At 47.7% G+C, this 21,891-nt stretch overlaps 1 protein-coding gene across 2 annotated transcripts in view; it reads right to left on the reverse strand.

Annotated features, from left to right (window-relative positions):
- The window catches only part of LOC102958111 (pseudouridine 5'-phosphatase), a 173,396-nt gene that overhangs the window by 118,294 nt on the left and 33,211 nt on the right, over nt 1-21,891 (reverse strand). For both annotated transcript variants that reach the window (XR_006213349.1, XM_042973772.1), the window contains exon 2: nt 17,713-17,931. Coding sequence is in view for 1 of the 2 variants with exons in the window: in XM_042973772.1 (XP_042829706.1) it covers nt 17,713-17,931 (219 nt within the window). In the remaining variant the exon portion in view is untranslated. The remainder of the gene's footprint in view (nt 1-17,712; nt 17,932-21,891) is intronic.

Raw genomic sequence — 21,891 nt, forward strand, 5'->3', positions numbered from 1 at the left:
ATGTTTTCTTACATTTGTTTTAATACTGGAAGAAACTGACCCACGACCGGGCACCCTTCAACAATACGGGGGTGGGGATGCTGAGCCTCACACCGTTAAAAACGCACGCTTAACTTTGACTCTCCCTGAAATTAACTACAAAGAGTCGATCAACACATGGTTTGTATGTGATAGATATTACATGCTGTATTCGTACAATAAAGTAGGCTAGAGAAAAGCCAATGTGATTAAGTAAATAATAAAGATCACATTTACAGTGCCATACTGTACTTACAGAAAGAAACCTGGGTCTAAGTGGAGCTGTGCTGTTCACGGGACAACTGCGTTTCAGAACATTGAAGATTCTGGGGAAAAATCTCATTCTGTGCCTTTGTTTACTTAGTGTAAGTTGCTTAAAGTGTTTATTTACTAGAAGACACATTTAAGGTTTCTGCTTCTGATTTGTCACAACAATATCAATATACAAAAGAGCTATTTATTTTTTTTCTTTTTTTTTTAATTTTTTTTTTTTAACATTTATTTATTTTTGAGACAGAGAGCATGAACAGGGGAGGAGCAGAGAGAGAGGGAGACACAGAATCTGAAACAGGCTCCAGGCTCTGAGCTGTCAGCACAGAGCCCGACGTGGGGCTTGAACTCACGGACCGTGAGATCATGACCTGAGCCGAAGTCGGACGCTTAACCGACTGAGCCACCCAGGTGCCCCAGAAAAGAGCTATTTAAATAGCCTTTTCTTATAGCCCAAGAGAAAAATATCAGAACAAATGCTGACACCTCACGGAATCCTCATCTCTATTATTGACCTGAATAAGATAAAACTCTAACTTCACTTACACAAGGAAGGGCTAAGAACATGATAAAACCAAATCTAAAATAGTGCATTTAGTTCACTCAAGACGAGCCGCCATGACTGATGGTCTCGATGACACTCGTGTGGCGACGACCCGAGTCCAGAGGCAAGGAGCTCCCTGTTCACTCTACATCTCTGAACCTGTGGCTCAGGCCCACTCACACATCACAAGATCCGCACACGGCCCATGTCACAGAATCAGTGAACCTGTGGCTCACCCCCACTCATACGACACAAGATTCCCACGGCCCACATCACAGAATCTCTGAACCTGTGGCTCAGCCCCCTGATTCGACACAAGATTCAAATGTAAAATTGTCACTGTTCTAGTCTGTGCTCGGAGGAGTCTCTGAGTGAGGGAAAAATGAAGTGATTTGCCGTGTCCCTGGGTCTAGTCTGCTGGAGACACACAGAGAAAGGCACCGGGTACGGAAGGTGATGCGGGGACCAGTCACTGACAGGTGCCCCCTTCAACGAGTGAGTCGGGAAAGAAGTGCCCAGTGGTGCCATGTTCGAGATTCATCTGAACGCGCCCATGACGTGGAGACTCTCTGCGACATTTACATCAACGTCTACTGTAGTATATGGTTACCACTGCTTTCTACCTCATCTGTCCAGGAATTTTACCAAAAGACAACTCTATCATCCTTGCAAGGCTTCTGGCATTTTAGAAAAAACATATAATTTTTCTGCATTGTGGTAAAATACACGTCACATGAAATCAACCACGTATTTCAATGTCTGGTGCAATGGCATTGAATACGTTCACACTGTTGCTGTCATCATGATCTCATTCCAGAAGCTTCACCTTCCAGAAATGAAACGCTGTCTCCATTAAACACTAACTCCCCATCCCTCCGGCCCAAGGAACTTCGTGACTCTCCACCATCCGACTTTCTGTCTCCACGGAGGGTCTGACTCCACGTGCCTCCTATGACTGGATGCATATTTGTCCATTTGTGACCGGCTCATTTCATTCAGCGTCATGCCCTCAAGGCTCACCCATGTGGCCACAGGTGCCACACGTCCTGCCTTTTTTAAGAGTGAATGCTACGGGCGCCTGGGTGGCTCAGTCGGTTAAGTGTCTGACTTCAGCTCAGGTCATGATATCACAGTCCGTGAGTTCGAGCCCTGGCGTCGGGCTCTGTCCTGACAGCTCAGAGTCAGAAGCCTGCTTCGGATTGTGTCTCCCTCTCTCTCTGCCCCTCCCCCACTCATGCTCTGTCTCTCTCTGTCTCAAAAATAAATACATTAATTAATTAATTAATTAACTAAATAAAATTAAAAAAATAAATAAATTGATAAATAAATTAATAAATAAATAAAAACATTAAAAAATTTTTCTTTAAAAAAGAGTGAATGCTATATACATCACTATACTATATATATATATATATATATATATATATATATATATATATCCCTGTATAAACAACATATTCCTTATCCACTCAATCAACGGACACTTGGTTTGCTTCTACCTTTTACTGCTAAGAAGAGCTGTTTTCAATCTTTAAGCAAGAAATATAATTTTTTATATGGTCAAGAAACATTGGAAAACAATCATCAAGGCCCAGTGGAAATATTCTGCCTGTTGTGTACCGTGTTTCTGAAACAAAAACCGTAAAACGATAATGCCTCCCATTCCGTGCGTCTGTCCATGGCATCCCCGTGGGTCCAGTCTGCTATAACGGAGCTGTGGAAGTAGGGGCAAACCAGTCGGCCTTGTGGACCTGGCCGCTCATCGGTACGACGCCTCCCACCACCCACACCCGACTCTGCACCTGTGTGGAGAGCATGGGCTCCTAACACGGCCTGAACGTTTCCATGCAACCTCAAAGCTCTTGACCCATGCTGCGGGCACCCCCTCCCCCCAGGGGATTTCTTTTATCCATTATGTTATCCTTCCTCACACTGGAAAATCCATGGAAAAACAACCAACACGTGTAAAAACAGAATCTGTAAGGCTTTACAATTTGAGAAAAACACTGACGTCCACAGGCATGTAATATCTAGGATCTCCAAAAAAAAAGACATGGATGTCATTTTGTTCAATTTAGACTATCTCCTTTACAATTCAGGAAATAATAATGAACGCAATTAGCAGTGTCTGAACATCGAAATTTTAAATCCCAAAAAAGGACTTATGTCTGTATACAACATCAAATAAGCTGATATTTTTTAAAAAGGCGGTGGGGGGGGGGGTGCCGATAAGAACATGAAACGTTTGCTACTTGTATCTGAGCAGCAAAGAGTCTGATTGTAGGGGTGGTCCCCAACCCCTGCCAAGCATACATTTCCGTGGATATGTGCCTAATTATATTTCTTACACAGAAAGGCAGCACCGGATAAGGTGGATGGATTATCATGGTTGTTAGCTTGTGATTTTCCTGTCACTTGAAACGTATGTCCTTTAATTGTGCAATGCTCAACGAATGGCACACGGCAAATCACTTCATTTTTCCCTCAACGAATGCACTGAGCCTAGTGAAAACTCGCGGACTCCCAGCTTACCGTGGAAAGCTGGTCTGGCAGTGGAGAATCAGCTAAGCGCCCACCAACTCAAGCTGCTGCCAGAAGCGTAGACTTTGAAGGCCAAAGCCCTGACAGGTAGGACTTCTCTACGTGGCTTGTGCACAACTGAAGGAGGACAGAGCACCACAGGGTGTCACCTTCTCGCTGCATTGCACGACAGCCGGCTACCTCGATGTGAGGCCACGGCCACGACATCGGGGAGCACAGGGCCATGGTCGGGAGCTCCATGTGCCGGACTCCGTGCCAGGGTGGAACACCAACCTCCATAGTCTTTGCGCAAGTAACTTCAATCCTGCGGGCCCCGACGCCACTGCGTGTGAAATGCAGACGGTACAGGGGCCCGGACGCTGACATGCACCCACAGCTGAGCAAACACGGAGGCCCTGACACTGGCCTGTCCTCGAGGCTCAGCGGTGGATACCACTGTAATCAATGACCAGGAGGAGGGGCTTGGCCACCAACCAGCCGCGACCCACATGGCTTACATCGGGACACGACAGAGGGAGCGTGTTCTGGGGCTTCCCAGGCTCTGGTCCGAGGGAGACACACAGACCCCGTATATGCTCTTCATGAATTACCATATTCCTTTAAGGTGGATGTCAGTGAGTGTGAGTGTGTGTTGTGTGTGTGTCTACACACAAACAAAAAGGCATCCTAAGGCCTGGAAGGATAGGTAACTAAGGAGTTACCTATAGGTAACTAAGGGGTAAGGAATGGTCTAATAGGTTTTGCACCTATTTTTGCAATAGGTAACTAAGGAGTAGGTAACTAATAGGTAGTTTAGTAGGTAACTATAGGTAACTAAGGAGTTACCTTATAGGTAACCTATAGGTAACTAAGGAGTTAGGAATAACCTAATAGGTAACTAAGGAGTAAGGAATGGTCATCACCATGGAGTAGGAGTTAAGGGGCTTCTAATTTCTACCATTTTGTATTACATGAAGCAAGTGTAATTTTTAGAATTACAAAAAAAAACATTAAAAGGCATGCCATTCTGATTGTGGCTTGTTATGACGAAGGGACAGGTTCCTACTTCTGCCTGTCTTCTTATTCGCAGAGTGGTAAGTTTCGTATGTGCACAGCTATCCTGGGAGTGTCAGTCTGTTCTCACATGTTATCTGCTGGAGTAACCCAAGAGTCATGTCACCTGTGCATCATGGGACACTGTCATCCTGCATGGGACTGTGGTCCACTCAGACCTTCTGAGTCCATCTCAGGTCAAGTCGTTCCACCCCGGTCCCGCTCCAGCACACCTCTCCCCTGCCCTCTTCATCATGTCCCATAAACCCAGAAGAACCCCTTTTACCCGCCCCCCCCCGCCCCCCCCAGCGTGGTTTCACTCCGGCACTACTCTTCTTCAAAAATCCCAGCGGTTCCCCACTCTCAGAAGCAGCAAACACATGAGCAATTAAGGGGCCAAGGACCCGAAGTAACCGAGGGGAAAGCTGTGCCTATTTAGGGCCATGCCCTCCCCCCTCACCCACCCATATCTTCTATGGTCTCCTCAGTCGACCTCAAGTTCAAGGGCCTGCCACAAAGTTGCCACTGCTTCAAGAATAATCTGCCTTGGGGCGCCTGGGTGGCTCAGTCGGTTAAGCGTCCGACTTCGGCTCAGGTCATGATCTCGCCGTCCGTGAGTTCGAGCCCCACGTCGGGCTCTGTGCTAACAGCTCAGAGCCTGGAGCCTGTTTCCGATTCTGTGTCTCCCTCTCTCTCTGCCCCTCCCCCGTTCATGCTCTGTCTCTATCTCAAAAATAAAATAAACGTTAAAAAAAAATTAAAAAAAAAAAAAAAGAAGAATCTGCCTTATTTTCGTCCATACCCATCCTGAATTTCCTCTTGATGTGAAATTGTATGCTACCATGGGTTTTCTCTTGCATGGATCCGCACGTCCCCTAAATTGACTGCATACCCCAGGGGGAAGGAGAACTTTCCTTTACGCCCCTGAGCACTCACACAGCACTACATGCCTTTGAGGGTTAAGCGAAGAAAAAGGAAACGTATAGGAGGATGGGAAGAGACAGTGCCTTGTGGCCCAGCTCGATGGCGGAAAGCATGTGCAGAAAAGGAGGGAGGCTGTGGACAGGCCTGCTAACAGCCTCGGGCGACTGAGGGTGTGGGGAAAACACACAAGGACGGAAAGGAGGAAAACAAAAGTAGTAAGGGACATAAAGACACAGGAGGAGACAGCCTGGCGGACAAGGAGGAAGGACTTGTGCAGACACGGAACGAGGACCCACACAGTGGTCAGGCGTGCCCGCATCATGGCTCAGGTGCGTTTCTCTGTGATGCTGAGCAGAGACGGAGACGAGCCGGTCTACGTTCTCGGCCCTAGAGAGGACCGGCTGCTTCTGCGGGGACGTCCTCACAGGTGATCCCCAGTCTACATGCTGGAACGGTCCTCCACAGTGGAAATGCTTTCCCGCAGGGACCTGAGTCCCCGGAACATGTGAGGAACCCAATGGGAGACCAGGGACCGACACCTCCCCGCCCCCAAACACACACCCACCTCAGAGGACACACCTGCTGGCTCCCCCTCCCTCGGCCACCTCTCCCTGGGAAGGAGCCCTGGGCACCACACCATTGTTGCCTGGCCAGTGGACCAGGCTTCTACCTCGTCATTCTGCTCTGTCCCTCTGGGCAGTGTCCTAAGGAACAAGGAGGAAAGAGATGTAATGCCAGCAGCTCAGTGCAGTGGGGGCAGAAGGCCCAGAGGAGCATGGGGCTGGCACTTTTGAGGAGCCCATGTGCGAGGGAGCATTGCGGGGCTGACCACGGTGCCTGCGTATGGCCCTGTCATACTCCCCTTGTCTGGCCCAGAGGCCATGCCCTGGGCTTTCCTTGGGAAATCTCAGAGCTGGTGAAAGATCAGAACAACAGAAAGACCTTCTGAAGGATTCCATACCATAAAAGGTGCCTGCTTTCCGTTACAGGTCTTCTCAGCCAAGTTTCGCTTGCTAAATTGTGCCAAAATATTTCACGGATCTAGAAGATTCCATGCATGAAGGAATTTGCTGAAAACAGAACGTAAGGAACCAACAACCCACAGAAAACATACAATAGATGAACCACGTACGTATTTATTTCTTAAATTTTTTACAATTTAAAAGAGCTCTTTTGTCATAAAAAAATTAAGCCCCTGACTAATCGATGGTTTACATTTATTTCGCTATTAAGTTATTCAGAAAATGCCTACAAAAAGCCTACAAAACTTACTGCTCAAAAGTATTTCCTGCTGGGGACATTCATGGCCCACCTCTTCCGGGAGAGAGACTTCCTTTCAAATTGAACACTGGAGTCTGCTGATGCAAGAAAGATTCAGGTCCATTCTGCCTGTGTGTTCAAGACACAGGATTTAGCCACATCCTCTACGTAGCTGGGTGGGCACAGGGAAAGACGCACCACACATCACAATGAGGGGCTGGTTACCCTGGTGATGGGCACAGGGAAAGATACACCCCTGCATCACAATTACCCTGGTGACTGGCCACAGTACACACACCACTGCATCCTAATCAGGGGAAGTTTCCCTTGGTGATGGACCCAGGCAAGGACACGCCCCTGCAACACCACTGTGGGTTACTGGCTCAGGTGATGGGCTCAAATGAAGATGTGCCCTGGGATCAAAATCAGGAGCGACAGCCCCAGTGATGGGCCCAGGTGAAGCTGTGTGCCCTTTGATTATAATCAGCAACTGTACCAGGTAATGGGACCCGAAAAAGATGTGCCTTTGGATCATAATCAAGACGTATGGCCCAGGTGACAGGTCCAGGTGAAGATGTGTCCTTGGATTATAAACAGGAATTACCACCCTTGGTGAGGGGCCTGGTGAAGATGTACCATTGTAATATAATGGGGAGATGTTGCCCCAGTTGATGGGACCAGGCAAAGATGTGCCCTTGTATTATTTCAGTAGCTATGGCCCCTGGTGACGAGTCCAGGCAAAGATATCCCTTTGGATTATAAAAAGGAGCTACCAGTCCCCACGAGATGGGCCAGGAGAAGATGTGTCCTTGGATTATAATCGGGAGCAACAGCCCCTGGTGATGTGTCTAGACGGAGAGGTGCCCTTGGATTCTAATCAGGAGCTAAAACTGCCCACAAGATGGGCCACGAGAAGATGTGTCCTTGGATTATAATCGGGAACAACAGGCCCTGCTGATGTGTCCAGACGGAGATGTGCCCTTGCAGTATAATCAGGAGCGACAGCCCCTGGTGATGTGTCTAGATGGAGATGTGCCCTCGGATTTTAATCAGGAGCTACTACTGCCCAGAGATGGGCCAGAAGAAAATATGCCCTTGGATTATATAAAGGAGCTACTAGTTCCCACGAGATGGGCCAGGAGAAGATGTGTCCTTGGATTATAATCGGGAGTGACAGCCCCTGGTAATGTGTCTAGACGGAGATGTGCCCTCAGATTATAATCAGGAGCTGCTACTGCCCAGAGATGGGCCAGAAGAAGATGTGCCCTTGGATTATAGTCAGGAGCTACTAGTCCCCACGAGATGGGCCAGGAGAAGATGTGTCCTTGGATTATAATCGGGAGCAACAGCCCCTGGTGATGTGTCTAGACGGAGAGGTGCCCTTGGATTCTAATCAGGAGCTAAAACTGCCCACAAGATGGGCCACGAGAAGATGTGTCCTTGGATTATAATCGGGAACAACAGGCCCTGCTGATGTGTCCAGACGGAGATGTGCCCTTGGAGTATAATCAGGAGCGACAGCCCCTGGTGATGTGTCTAGATGGAGATGTGCCCTCGGATTTTAATCAGGAGCTACTACTGCCCAGAAGATGGGCCAGAAGATGTGCCCTTGGATTATATAAAGGAGCTACTAGTTCCCACGAGATGGGCCAGGACAAGATGTGTCCTTGGATTATAATCGGGAGTGACAGCCCCTGGTGACATGTCTAGACGGAGATGTGCCCTCAGATTATAATCAGGAGCTGCTACTGCCCAGAGATGGGCCAGAAGATGTGCCCTTGGATTATATAAAGGAGCTACTAGTTCCCACCAGATGGGCCAGGACAAGATGTGCCCTTGGATTATAATCGGGAGCGACAGCCGCTGGTGATGTGTCTAGATGGAGATGTGCCCTTGGACTATAATCAGGAGCTACTACTGCCCAGAAGATGGGCCAGAAGATGTGCCCTTGGAGTATCATCGGGAGCGACAGCCGCTGGTGATGTGTCCAGACGGAGATGTGCCCTTGGATTATAATCAGGAGCTACTACTGACCAGAGATGGGCCAGAAGAAGATGTGCCCTTGATTATAGTCAGGAGCTACTAGTCCCCACGAGATGGGCCAGGAGAAGATGTGCCCTTGGATTATAATCAGGAGCGACAGCCCCTGGTGATGTGTCTAGATGGAGATGTGCACTGGATTATATAAAGGAGCTACTGGTCCCCACGAGATGGGCCAGGAGAAGATGTGCCCTTGGATTATAATCGGGAGTGACAGCCCCTGGTGATGTGTCTAGACGGAGATGTGCCCTCAGATTATAATCAGGAGCTGCTACTGCCCAGAGATGGGCCAGAAGAAGATGTGCCCTTGGATTACATAAAGGAGCTACTAGTCCTCACCAGATGGGCCAGGAGAAGATGTGTCCTTGGATTATAATCGGGAGTGACAGCCCCTGGTAATGTGTCTAGACGGAGATGTGCCCTCAGATTATAATCAGGAGCTGCTACTGCCCAGAGATGGGCCAGAAGAAGATGTGCCCTTGGATTATAGTCAGGAGCTACTAGTCCCCACGAGATGGGCCAGGAGAAGATGTGTCCTTGGATTATAATCGGGAGCGACAGCCACTGGTGATGTGTCTAGACAGAGAGGTGCCCTCGGATTATAATCAGGAGCTGCTACTGCCCAGAGATGGGCCAGAAGAAGATGTGCCCTTGGATTACATAAAGGAGCTACTAGTCCTCACCAGATGGGCCAGGAGAAGATGTGTCCTTGGATTATAATCGGGAACAACAGGCCCTGCTGATGTGTCCAGACGGAGATGTGCCCTTGGAGTATAATCAGGAGCGACAGCCCCTGGTGATGTGTCTAGATGGAGATGTGCCCTCGGATTTTAATCAGGAGCTACTACTGCCCAGAAGATGGGCCAGAAGATGTGCCCTTGGATTATATAAAGGAGCTACTAGTTCCCACGAGATGGGCCAGGACAAGATGTGTCCTTGGATTATAATCGGGAGTGACAGCCCCTGGTGACATGTCTAGACGGAGATGTGCCCTCAGATTATAATCAGGAGCTGCTACTGCCCAGAGATGGGCCAGAAGATGTGCCCTTGGATTATATAAAGGAGCTACTAGTTCCCACCAGATGGGCCAGGACAAGATGTGCCCTTGGATTATAATCGGGAGCGACAGCCGCTGGTGATGTGTCTAGATGGAGATGTGCCCTCAGATTATAATCAGGAGCTACTACTGCCCAGAAGATGTGCCCTTGGAGTATCATCGGGAGCAACAGCCCCTGGTGATGTGTCCAGTTGGAGATGTGCCCTTGGATTATAATCAGGAGCTACTACTGACCAGAGATGGGCCAGAAGAAGATGTGCCCTTGATTATAGTCAGGAGCTACTAGTCCCCACGAGATGGGCCAGGAGAAGATGTGCCCTTGCAGTATAATCGGGAGCGACAGCCCCTGGTGATGTGTCCAGATGGAGATGTGCCCTTGGATTCTAATCAGGAGCTACTACTGGCCAGAGATGGGCCAGAAGAAGATGTGCCCTTGGATTATAATCAGGAGCGACAGCCCCTGGTGATGTGTCTAGACGGGGAGGTGCCCTCGGATTATAATCAGGAGCTAGTACTGCCCAGAGATGGGCCAGAAGAAGATGTGCCCTTGGATTATAATCAGGAGCGACAGCCCCTGGTGATGTGTCTAGATGGAGATGTGCACTGGATTATATAAAGGAGCTACTGGTCCCCACGAGATGGGCCAGGAGAAGATGCGTCCTTGGATTATAATCGGGAGCGGCAGCTCCTGGTGATGTGTCTAGACGGAGATGTGAACTTGGATTATATAAAGGAGCTACTGGTCCCCACAAGATGGGCCAGGAAAAGATGTGCCCTTGGAGTATAATCAGGAGCGACAGCCCCTGGTGATGTGTCTAGATGGAGATGTGCCCTTGGATTATAATCAGCTACTGCCCCAGGTGATGGGCCAATGTGAAGATGTGCCCCTGGATTATCACAGGAATTACCACCCCTGGAGGTGGGTCTAGTGGAAGTTGTGCCCTTGGATTATAATCAGGACCTACCACCCCTGGTGAGGGGTCCAGGGGAAGACGTGCCCTTGGATTATAATCAGCCACAGCCCCTGGTGGTGGGTCCAGGTAAAGTTGTGCCCTTGGACTATAATCAGCCACGGCCCCTCGTTATGGGCCCAGGAAGGACAGGCCCTGCATCATATCAGGATCAGTTTCCTATGCTCTGGGCCCAGGGGGACACACCCCTGCATCATGATCATAGGCTGCTTCCCCTGGCAACCTGCCATCCATTCCTCCAATTTAACTTGCTAAATACCTGCGTGGGTTGCAGCTCTCACCTTGAAAGCATGAAAAAATGAACGCTGGTGAATTCATAATACACCCTCTCGACATGCAGTCTTCTTCTCTAAGAAGCTCAAGGTGACTTCCACAACCCAAAATACCCTACCAGAAAGTACGTTCAGAAAGCGAAGAGATAAAAGTCATCCAGGGCTATGTGACCAGCCACAGTTTAATAATGGGAACAAAGCAGCGAAGGAACAGAACGAACGCTGGGCTCTAGAAAAGAATGGTGGCCACTTTTTCTGAAAATAGTCACAGCACCCACGGCGGCTTCCAGGAGATCACGTTTCCAGTGCATTCCAGCTTTGGCTCAGGTAAAGGGCTGACGGGTGGGATGCAGGATGGAGAGAAGATGGGGGTGACGTAGAACCTGCCCTACTTGATTATTATTTTTGTGATTGGCACATTACAGAACAGAAACCCTACAGAGACGTGTGTTTCCAGATCAGGAGGTTTTCACAGAGGCTCTTCCTTCTTCCTACGGTCAGCAACACTTCTTCCTTCCCGCTTTTCTTCCCCTTCAGAGTCAGTGTGATTTTTAATTGTGGTGTTGCACCCTAAGCCTGTCAGATTGTCAAGGTGGCATGTGGACCGCAGTCCCTGCTGTGACCCAGCACCCCAGTGTGCTGTGAGGTTTCTCTTATTGGTGTCATCTTGGCCTTTTCTTTATTGTCGGCAGTCTGCTCATGCTGAGCTCACCTCTCCGTCTGTGTGTGGTGTGGAAATGATCCCAAGATTACAAAGGGGCACTCTGGAATCACTGATATAAATACATACTCTCATCGGACAGGCTAAAGATCAGGGAAGTATACATGAAAGATCCTATATTGGAAAAGCAAGATTCGCAAAATCAGGAAATAGGTCCTTCTTAGCATTCTGGCCAAACTACCATGCTAGGTGATGAAGATATCATATTTCCTGGGTATTGCAGTAGAACATATCTCAAGTATGTCTAAGAATACAGGACAAAAATACAAGAAAGAAAAGCCCTTGAAAGGTTTGGGTGGATAAGAAAGAAAAAAGCTATTTGTGTGCTTATACATGACGGTGCTTGGTGTGTTAAACAATGAAAAATAATCCAGGTCAAAAAAAACTGTTCAGACAAATATTTAGCTAGATTAACTAAAAAACAAAACAAAACAAAACAAAAAAACAACAAAAAAAAAAACCAGAGAAGGCTCAAACAACTAAAATCAGAAATGAAAAGAGGAGAGAGACATTAAAACCAGTGCCATGGGGCGGGGAGGGGGGGAAGGGGGTAGGTTTTAAAACAATAATATAAAAAAGTGTATGCCAACAAACTGGGTAACCTAGAAAAAAATGAATAAAGTGCTGGAAACAGAGACCCTATCAAGGCCAAATCAAGAAAGAGAAAGCCTGATCAGATATAAAACTAGTAAGAATATTCGTTCAGGAATCAGAAACCTCCCAACAAGAAAGAACCATCACTGGTGAAGTCTACCAAACAATTAAGGAGAAATTCACACCAATACTCCTCAAACTCCTCCAAAAACTGGAAGAGGAGGATACATACGCTCATTCTATGAGACCAAGCTTACCCTCACAGGAAAACCAGACAAAAACACTACAAGAAAATTATACACTGATATCTGTAACGAATACTGATGCAGAAATACTCAACAAAATACTAGCAAACTGATGTCAGCAGCGTATTAAAAGGATTATACACTATGACCAAGTGGAGCTTATTCCTGGAGTATAAGGGGGTTCAACACACAAAAATCGATGCGATACACCATATTGGCAAAATGAAGGACAAAAGCCACATAAATTGGTATGGAAAATGCATCTGACAAAACTCAATACCTTTCCATCATATAAACAACTCAAACTGGGAAAAAGAAAACTAGGTAGGATAAAGCTAAAACTACCTCAACATAACAAAGGCCTTATATGAAAGCTCACAGATAACATCATACTTAATTAAAAAAAGATTGAAAGCTCTTCCTCTGAGATCAGGAACAAGAGAATGATGCTTTCTCTTGTCACTTCTATGCATAGTACTAGAAGTCCTAGCCAGAGCAATTAGGCAAGAAAAAGAAACAAGAGGCATCCAAATTGTAAAGGAAAAAGCAAAGTTATCTTTGTTCACAGATGGCATGATCCTCTTTGTAAAAAAAAACCTAAAGATTCCAAACACACACACAAAACTGTTAGAGTTAATAAACACATTCAACAACATGGCAGGAGACAAAAGTCAACATGCAAAAATCAGTTGCGTTTCTATACAGTCACTGCGAACAATCTGAAAAGAAATTCAAAACAATTCCCTTTATAATACATCAAAAAAGAATACATTTTTTAAGACAGTGAAAGACTTGTACACTGTAACTATAAATCACTGCTGAAAAAAAGTAAAGACATAAATAATATGACAAACATCCCAAGTCATGAAGTAGGAAATCTGAGATTGTTAAAATGTCCACGCTACCCAAAGCAATATGCAGATTCTAAGCAATCAACACAAAATTCCTACTAACATTTTTTGCATAAATACAGAAATCCATCCTAAAATTTACCTAGACTCTCAAGGACTCTGAATAGCCATAAAAATACTGAAAAGGAAAGGACGCCTGGGTGACTCAGTCAGTTGTGTTGGACTTTGGCTCAAGTCATGATGTTGGGTTCACGAATTCGAGCCCCGCGTCAGGCTGTGTGCTGACAGCTGGGAGCCTGGAACCTGCTTCGGATTCTGTGTTTCCATCTCTCTCTACCCCTCTGTACCCCGCTCGTGCTCTGTCTCTCTCTCTCTCAACAATAAATTGTTTTAAAAAAATTAAAATTAGGGGCGCCTGGGTGGCTCGGTCAGTTAAGCTTCCGACTTCGGCTCAGGTCATGATCTCACGGTCCGTGAGTTCGAGCCCTGCTTCGGGCTCTGTGCTGACAGCTCAAAGCCTGGAGCCTGTTTCGGATTCTGTGTCTCCCTCTCTCTCTGCCCCTCCCCTGTTCATGCTCTGCCTCTTTCTGTCTCAAAAATAAATAAACGTTAAAAAAAAAATAAATCAAAAATTAAAAATTAAAAAATTAAAATTAAAAAAAAAATACTGAAAAGGAAAAATAAAAGTTGGAGGTTTTGCAGTTCTTGATTTGAAAACATAAAGTTATAACAGTCGAAGCAATGTGGTAGTGCCATACAGACCAACGGAACAGAACAGAAAGCACAGAAATAAACCCTCACACATAGGAGTGAATGATCTTCAACAAGATGCATTCATTAGGGAAATGGCCGTCTCTTCAACAAATTTCCACCAAATCGGGAATACGGGCTATCCATACGCAAAAGAATGAAGTCACACCCTTATCCTACATACAAAGATCAACTCAAAATTAAAGACCTAAGTAGAAAATTCTTAGAAGAAAACATGGTAAACGTTTATGAAGTTGGATTTTGTAATGATGTCTTGGATAGGACACCAAAAGCACAGGCAGTAAGAGCAAACATGGCAAAATGCAACTGCATCAATCTTAAAAAATTCTGCACATCAGGGGCACCTGGGTGGCTCAGTCGGTTAAGCATCTAACTTCGGCTCAGGTCCTGGTTTCACGGTTTGTGGGCTCGAGACCCACGTGGGGCTCTGTGCTGACAGCTCGGAGCCTGGAGCCTGCTTCGGATTCTGTGTCTCCCTCTCTCTGCCGCTCCTCTGCTCGCACCCTGTCTCTCTCTTTCTCTCTGTCTCTCAAAAATAAACATTAAAAGAGATTTTTTTTTTTAATTCTGCACATCAAAGGACACAATCAAGATGGGGAAAAGCGCCACCCAGGAAATAGGAAACGTAAGAATTTGCAAAGCATGTATCTGATAAGGGGTTTATCCAGAACACATAGAGGACTCCTACAACGTAACAACAACCCAACGTGAACCCTGTTTTAAAAACGAGCACAGTGGGCGCCTGGGTGGCTCAGTCGGTTGAGCGCCGACTTCGGCTCAGGTCACAATCTCGCGGTCCGTGAGTTCGAGCCCCGCATCGGGCCCCTGTGCTGACAGCTCAGAGCCCGGAGCCTGTTTCGGATTCTGTGTCTCCCTCTCTCTGACCCTCCCCCATTCATGCTCTGTCTCTCTCTGTCTCAAGGATAAATAAAAACATTAAAAAAAAAAAAAATTTTTTTTAAAAATAAATTAAAAAAATAAATAAATAAATAAATAAATAAATAAATAAATAAAAACGAGCACAGGACTAAACAAACATTTCTCCACGGAAGACACGAAAGCAGCCAAAGCCTATGAGCTGATGCCCTGCATCCGTCAACCTCAGAGACATGCAAATCAAAAGGACAGTGAGTCGATACCTCTCATTTCTTCGGGTGGCTACAAACAGCAGCAAGCAAGACCCACAGAAAACAACACGTGTTGGTGAAAATGCAACAGTTGTGGACAGTCGGAGGGAGGACAGCATGGTCCAGCCACTCAGGAAAACAGTCTGGCGGTTCCTCAGGAGACTGACCACAGAACTGCCATATAATCTGCCAATCCTACTTCTGGCTATGGAACCACAAAAACTGAAATCACGGTCTCAGACAGATAGGTGTACCCCAATGTGCACAGCAGCATTATTTGCAACAGCCACAGAGAGAAAACAACTCAAATGAGTGTCACCAGATGCATGGATAAACACACACACACAAAAAAGGCTGGGGGGGGCTGGGGGGGAGCGGAAATCCTGTCACATGCTCCAACTTGAAAAAACGGTGAGGACGTTATGCCAAGTTCGAAAAGCCAGTCACAAAAGGACAAACTCTGTGTGTGTCCTCCTATATGAGGTACCTAGAATACACACAGACACAAGGCACAGAGACAGACAGAACGTAGAATCATGGTTCCAGGGGTGGACGGAGGGCCGAATGGGGACTTCATGGTTCATGGGGACACAGATTCTGTTCTGCAAGATGAAGAAGTTTTAGACATGGCTGCTGGGGACCGTGGCCCAACAGTGTGAACCTACTTAGCACCCCCAGACTGGACACTGACAGACGGATGACACGTAACTTTTATCCTGTGTGTCTCTTACCAGGATTAATACGAATGAACTGCCTGGATGTGTTTCATCATTAAGGCTCGTCAGGGAAACTCACTGTGCAAAGTTACAGACGGTGCGTATGACAGAGCTTGTACCCATGCCTGAGGGTCAGATGTATGTGTCATCCAAGCAAAGCCCACATGGTTACTATGTGACACATCACTGGGATTAGCACAGCCTTACAGGAAATTCTCTAGTTCCAGGGAATAGTCAATTTGCACTTTTGGATATATGTATAAATATTAAAAAAAAAAAAAAAAAAGCCACGCATTCCATCGATACAATTTTAAACCCAAAATTACTGCAGTGACTACAATTTTTTTTTTTTCTCCCCTCATATCAGGTCTTCTTCCAAAGATGGAGTGTTCACCTTTCTTTCTGGAAGACTCTTAAAAGAGCACTCCATTTTTAAGCATCTTTCAGCCCTGTAATCTAGAACATTCTTGACCTTCTCACTTTGAGCAAGAAACAGCAGGCAATTCAGTTTTGATCGATCCTTAGCTAACAAGCCCCAAGGGAGAAAAGTTATCTTTGCTTTCAAAGGAAAACAAGTAAAGAAAGGGGTGAAGGGCATAGAAACAGACATGTTGAAAATGAATTATGCCTTTAACTTAAAAAAAAAAAACTTAAGCTTCTTGGGCGAGATTTAGCTGGTTTAGCATTAATTTGCTAAAGTTTAAATATTCACTGAAACAATCCTGTACCTGGTTTTGAACAGGAAAAGGCAAGGCTACCTACTAAACTCTGAAGCAATCCTGTCTTGAATATAATCTTAGATAATATTGAAATACGGGAGCCTGGGTGTCTCAGTTAGGTGTCTGGCTTTGGCTCAGGTCATGATCTCACGGTTTTGTGGGTTTGAGCCCCGCGTCGGGCTCTGTGCTGACAGCTCAGAGCCTGGAGCCTGCTTCGGACTCTGTGTCTCCCTCTCTATACCCCTCCTCCGCTCACACTCTGTCTCTCTCTCTCTCCCAAATATAAATAAACACTTAAAAAAAACTATTAAAAAAAAAAGGTACAGGGGTGCCTGGGTGGCTCAGTGGGTTGAGCGTCTGACTTCAGCTCAGGTCATGATCTCGCAGTCTTGTGAGTTCGAGCCTGTCGTCGGGCTCTGTGCTGACAGCTCAGAGCCTGGAGCCTGCTTTGGATCCTGTGTCTCCCTGAGCATCCCCTGCTTCCGTGCTGTCTCTCTCCCTCAAAAATAAATAAAGATTAAAAAAAAAAAAAAAAAAAGAAACAAATACTGTTCAAACATTTTTGAACCTCAAGAAGGGAATGTTATTTTTTTTTTTTTTCAACGTTTTTTATTTATTTTTTTGGGACAGAGAGAGACAGAGCATGAACGGGGGAGGGGCAGAGAGAGAGGGAGACACAGAATCGGAAACAGGCTCCAGGCTCCGAGCCATCAGACCAGAGCCCGACGCGGGGCTCGAACTCACAGACCGCGAGATCGTGACCTGGCTGAAGTCGGACGCTTAACCGACTGCGCCACCCAGGCGCCCCATTGTTATGTTATTTTTAAAAGCCCCTGAAAAGACGAGATGGAATCGTAGCACGTGATTGAGCAAACTCTGTCCGGACGACCTGTGAGCCTCAAACAAGAAGAGCTGTTTCTGAGAAGGTCTGGAGACAGAAGTCGTCACTACCCAAGGCCTGCACTGGCCGCCGTCTGTGGCTTACAAGGACACCGCGAACGCGCACGCATGGAACCCCGTAGCTGGGAGGGGGCGGTACCTGGCATGAGGGCGGCCGTGGAGAACACCTCTTTCAACTTCGTCTGGCTTTCCTCCAGCAGCTCCTCTTTGGTCATCGGCAGCTGCAGGACGTCTATTATGATCTGTGCCGCCTCTGATGCCTTCTTTCCCATAACAAGGGACTTGACGTCCCAACTGTATTTCTTTCCGTAGCGATCACATATTTCTTGGAACACCACCGAATACAGCCGTTCGGTATCTGCAGGAACAAAGACACGGCAATGCTTAGGGTGCGTGCTGCGTGAACACGGACCCTATCAGATAAGCACGTGGGGTGCAGTGTAGGCCAGCGGTGTGGAGTGATACGGGAGTGCTGGAAACCGCACAGGTCATGCCGCGGGAGCAACGGCCTGGCTGCCTGCTGTCTGTTTGCCGGAGCGTCTTTGCAGCCGTGATCTGTTAAGTGACAACACGGGAACGGAAGTAAGCCCTCATTGTGGTTAAAGGGTCTCCGACATAAACGTGCGTGTATTTGAGCCGAAATGTGCACATGGGGTGGTGACATCTGTGTGCCATCACGTGACACCGTCCCTGGGACAGAAGCTGCCTCTAGAGGGCAGAACATGACGGTTGTGTGAACGGCCCTCTGCAGGGGGGGGGGGGGGGGGGGGGGGACACATCCACTGTCCCTGGGTCTGTCCTCACTGCAGGGGCGCCTGGCCATGGGGGCCACTGAGAAGCTCCCGCATGAGAACGGAACAGCCTGTACAGGCCTGTGTTTCCCCTCCTTTCTCACACTGCACGTCTCAGCGCTTCTGACGCCTGCTGTGTGCGTGGGTGTGGAGGGGGTCTTCCCCACAGCACACAAGTCCTGACACCAGCCGGGATCCCACAGTTCAACTCAATTCGGACAGCGTATACAGAGGCAGGTCCCACAGGTAACGGGCAGTCCCAAAGTGCAAGGACACAACAGCTCACACCAGTCAGACTGGCTGTCACCAAAAATGTTAACAAGCGTTGGTGAAGATGTGGAGAAAACAGAACCCTCGTGCACCGTTGGTGGGAATGCAAACTGGTGCAGCCACTGTGGAAAACAGTATGGAGGTTCTTAAAAAAGAACAGGATGTCTACACAGTCCAGCAATCCTACTTGTGAGTATTAATCTGAAAAAATAAAAACGCTAGTTCAAAACAACATCTGTACCCCTATGTTCAGTGCAGCATTGTTTACAACAGCCAAGATACAAAAGCAGCCTAAGTGCCCATCTGTATCTGAATGGGTAGAGATGTGGCATATATAACAAAATACTTCCTGGCCATCAAAAAGAAGGAGGAGGAGGAGGAGGAGGAAGAGGAAGAGGGGAAGGAGGAGGAGAAAGAGAAGAAGAAGGAGAAGAAAACCAAGAAGAGGGGTGCCTGGGTGGCTCAGTCCGTGAAGCGGCCGACTTCAGCTCAGGTCATGATCTCACTGTTTGTGGGTTCAAGCCCCGTGTCGGGCTCTGTGCGGACACCTCAGAGCCTGGAGCCTGTTTCAGATTCTGTCTCCCTCTCTCTCTCTGCCCCTCCCCTGCTCACACTCTTGTCTCTCTCTCTCTCTCAAAAATAAACACTAAAAAATTAACCAAAAAAAAAGAAGAAATCTTGCCATTTGCGAAAACATGGACAGACTACACGGTGTTATGCAAAGTCAGACAAAGACAGATATTATAGAATTTCCTTTATATGTGGAATTTCGGAAAGAGAAGAGAAAACAAAGGAAACAGACTCTTAAATACAGAGGACAGAGGGGCGCCTGGCTGGGTCAGTCAGTTAAGGGTCTGCCTGCTGATTTCAGCTCGGGTCATGATCTCACAGTTCGTGGGATCGAGCCCTGTGTCAGGCACTGTGCCCACAGCGCAGAGCCTGCTTGGGATTCTCTCTTTCTGTCTCTGCCTGACTGTGCCCTGCTGTCTCTCTCTCTCTCCAAATAAATAAATATTTACAAAAATTTAAATACAGAGAACTCGTGGTCACCAGCGGGGAGGTGGGTGGAGCGAAACAGATGAAGAGGGTTCAGAGGTAGAAAGTTCAGTTATGAGATAGGCAAGTGGTCCCCCATGGGGAATACAGTCAAACATCGTGTAATAACTGCATGGTGATAGATGGAAACCGCACCTATCGTGGGGATCATTTTGTAACAGATAAAAATATAGAATCACTATGATGTACACCTGAAACTAACAGGACAGACGTTGTGCATTCAACCGAAACTAACAGGACATTGTGTACTGGTTGTATTTAAAAGAGAAGGGGCTCAGTCCCACAAGCCTGTCCCCAACCCCGACCTCAACGCCAATCCCAAGTCTCTGTGGTCACCTGTGCTTCCGACCAAGCTGCTATAGATGGGAGGGTCCCATGAGCCCCTCTTGGGTTCCACTGATTTGCTCCCAGAGCTCAGGAAAACAGTTTACTTACTGCTCCCCGGCATATTGTAAAAGGATATGACAAAGGACACATAGGAACATCCACAAGGAACAGATGTGTAGGGCCAGGTGTGCAGGGAAGGGCGTGGAGCTCCCCCCGTCCTCCAGTGTGCCATTCTCCTGGCCCCTTGATGTGCTCTACAGTCAGGAAGCTCTCAGGACATGCGTAGTGGGGATTGAGGTGAAGCCTTTGTGACGGACGCGTGAGGTTATCAACCCCTCTGCCAGCCCTGGTCCCCTGACTACACGATGGGGATGCAATCAAAGCTCCGAGGTTGCCAGCGTGGGTTGGACTTTCTGCTGACCAGCCTCCCATGCAGGAGCCCACCCAGGATTGTCTCCATAGAGCAGAAGATGCTCCTGTCACCCAGGGAACAACAAGGAATGTAGGAGCTGTGTGAGGAAGCAGGCTCAGAGAGCAAACACTAGAAACAAAGATGCTCCAGGGGCAGCTGGGTGGCTCAGTCGGTTGGGCGTCCGACTTCGGCTCAGGTCATGATCTCACGGTTCATGGAGTTCAAGCCCCACGTCGGGCTCTGTGCTGACAGCTCGGAGCCTGGAGCCTGCTTCCGATTCTGTCTCCTCTCTCTGCCCCTCCCCTGCTCATGCTCTGTCTCTCCAAAATAAATAAACATTTTAAAAAATTTAAAGAACAAAGATACACCTAGTGATGTTATTAGTTAGGACGTTTCGAGGGCTTTAGAAACCCAGTGCCTGTACCTGGGAGCAGAGACCAGTACATCTATTTCCCATTATTTCACGAGGCTGTATCATGTCATGGTGAAAGGCCACTCCGGGAATTGGATCCTGGTTGGGGAGTTTTTACCAGTAAAGCCTCAGACAACTGAGTTAGCATCCCGGGGCCTCTTGAGGTTAACAAGCGTTGAATTGTATGACTGGTAATAATTATAGTGTTACCGCTAACACGTACTATGTTGTAAATTAGACACAGCATGATAAATGGTACCTGCTCCATTTATACTTATCTACGCTTATGTCCTTACATGTTGAATAATTGCATAGTGTTAATAGTAGCGATACTAGGTGTGCCCGGGGGGCTCAGTCGGTTGAGCGTCAGGCTTCGGCCCAGGTCATGATCTGGTGGTTCATGAGTTCGAGCCCTGCATCAGGCTCTGTGCAGACAGCTCGGGGTCTGGAACCTGCTTTGGATTCTGTGTCTCCCTCTCTCGCTGCCCTTCCCCCACTCCAGCTCTGTCTCTCTCTCAAAAACACACAAACACTTAAAAAAAAAGCCAACACTATCTGCGTCTCAGGGAGGGCTCCTTAATGCTGGAGCGTCATCCCTGTGTCCAGTGTGGACCCGGGTAGAAAGGTCAGGTCGCTGAAAGGCCAGCTAACGCCTCCGCGGCCTGCCGGAACACAGCACTTCCGGTGCACGGTGGCCCCCGCGATCTCATGAACGTCTGGCAAAGGCAAGCCAGACGTTGGAGGAGCAGGGACGCCACAGGCGGCTGCGTGCGTTTTGGAGACGTTGAGCCCAGGTGCCCAGAGGAAAGCAGAGTTTGCGAGGAGGCCTACACAGCACGTCGTCATCTGCTTGGGAGCCAGCATCTGCAAACCTAGCACCCGCAGCGGTGAGGAAAATGGGGAGGGGGAGAGGTCTGTGCGTGGCCGTGCTGGAACGCAGGACTCAATACACACATCTAGACCTAGGTACGTTCACACGCGTGTGCACGTACGCGCACCCAGCTGTACACGTCTTCACGTACGTACCTTCGCGCGCGTGTTCACGTACGC

The sequence above is a fragment of the Panthera tigris genome, chromosome X, assembly GCF_018350195.1.
Source record: "Panthera tigris isolate Pti1 chromosome X, P.tigris_Pti1_mat1.1, whole genome shotgun sequence".
Classification (NCBI taxonomy): domain Eukaryota; kingdom Metazoa; phylum Chordata; class Mammalia; order Carnivora; family Felidae; genus Panthera; species Panthera tigris.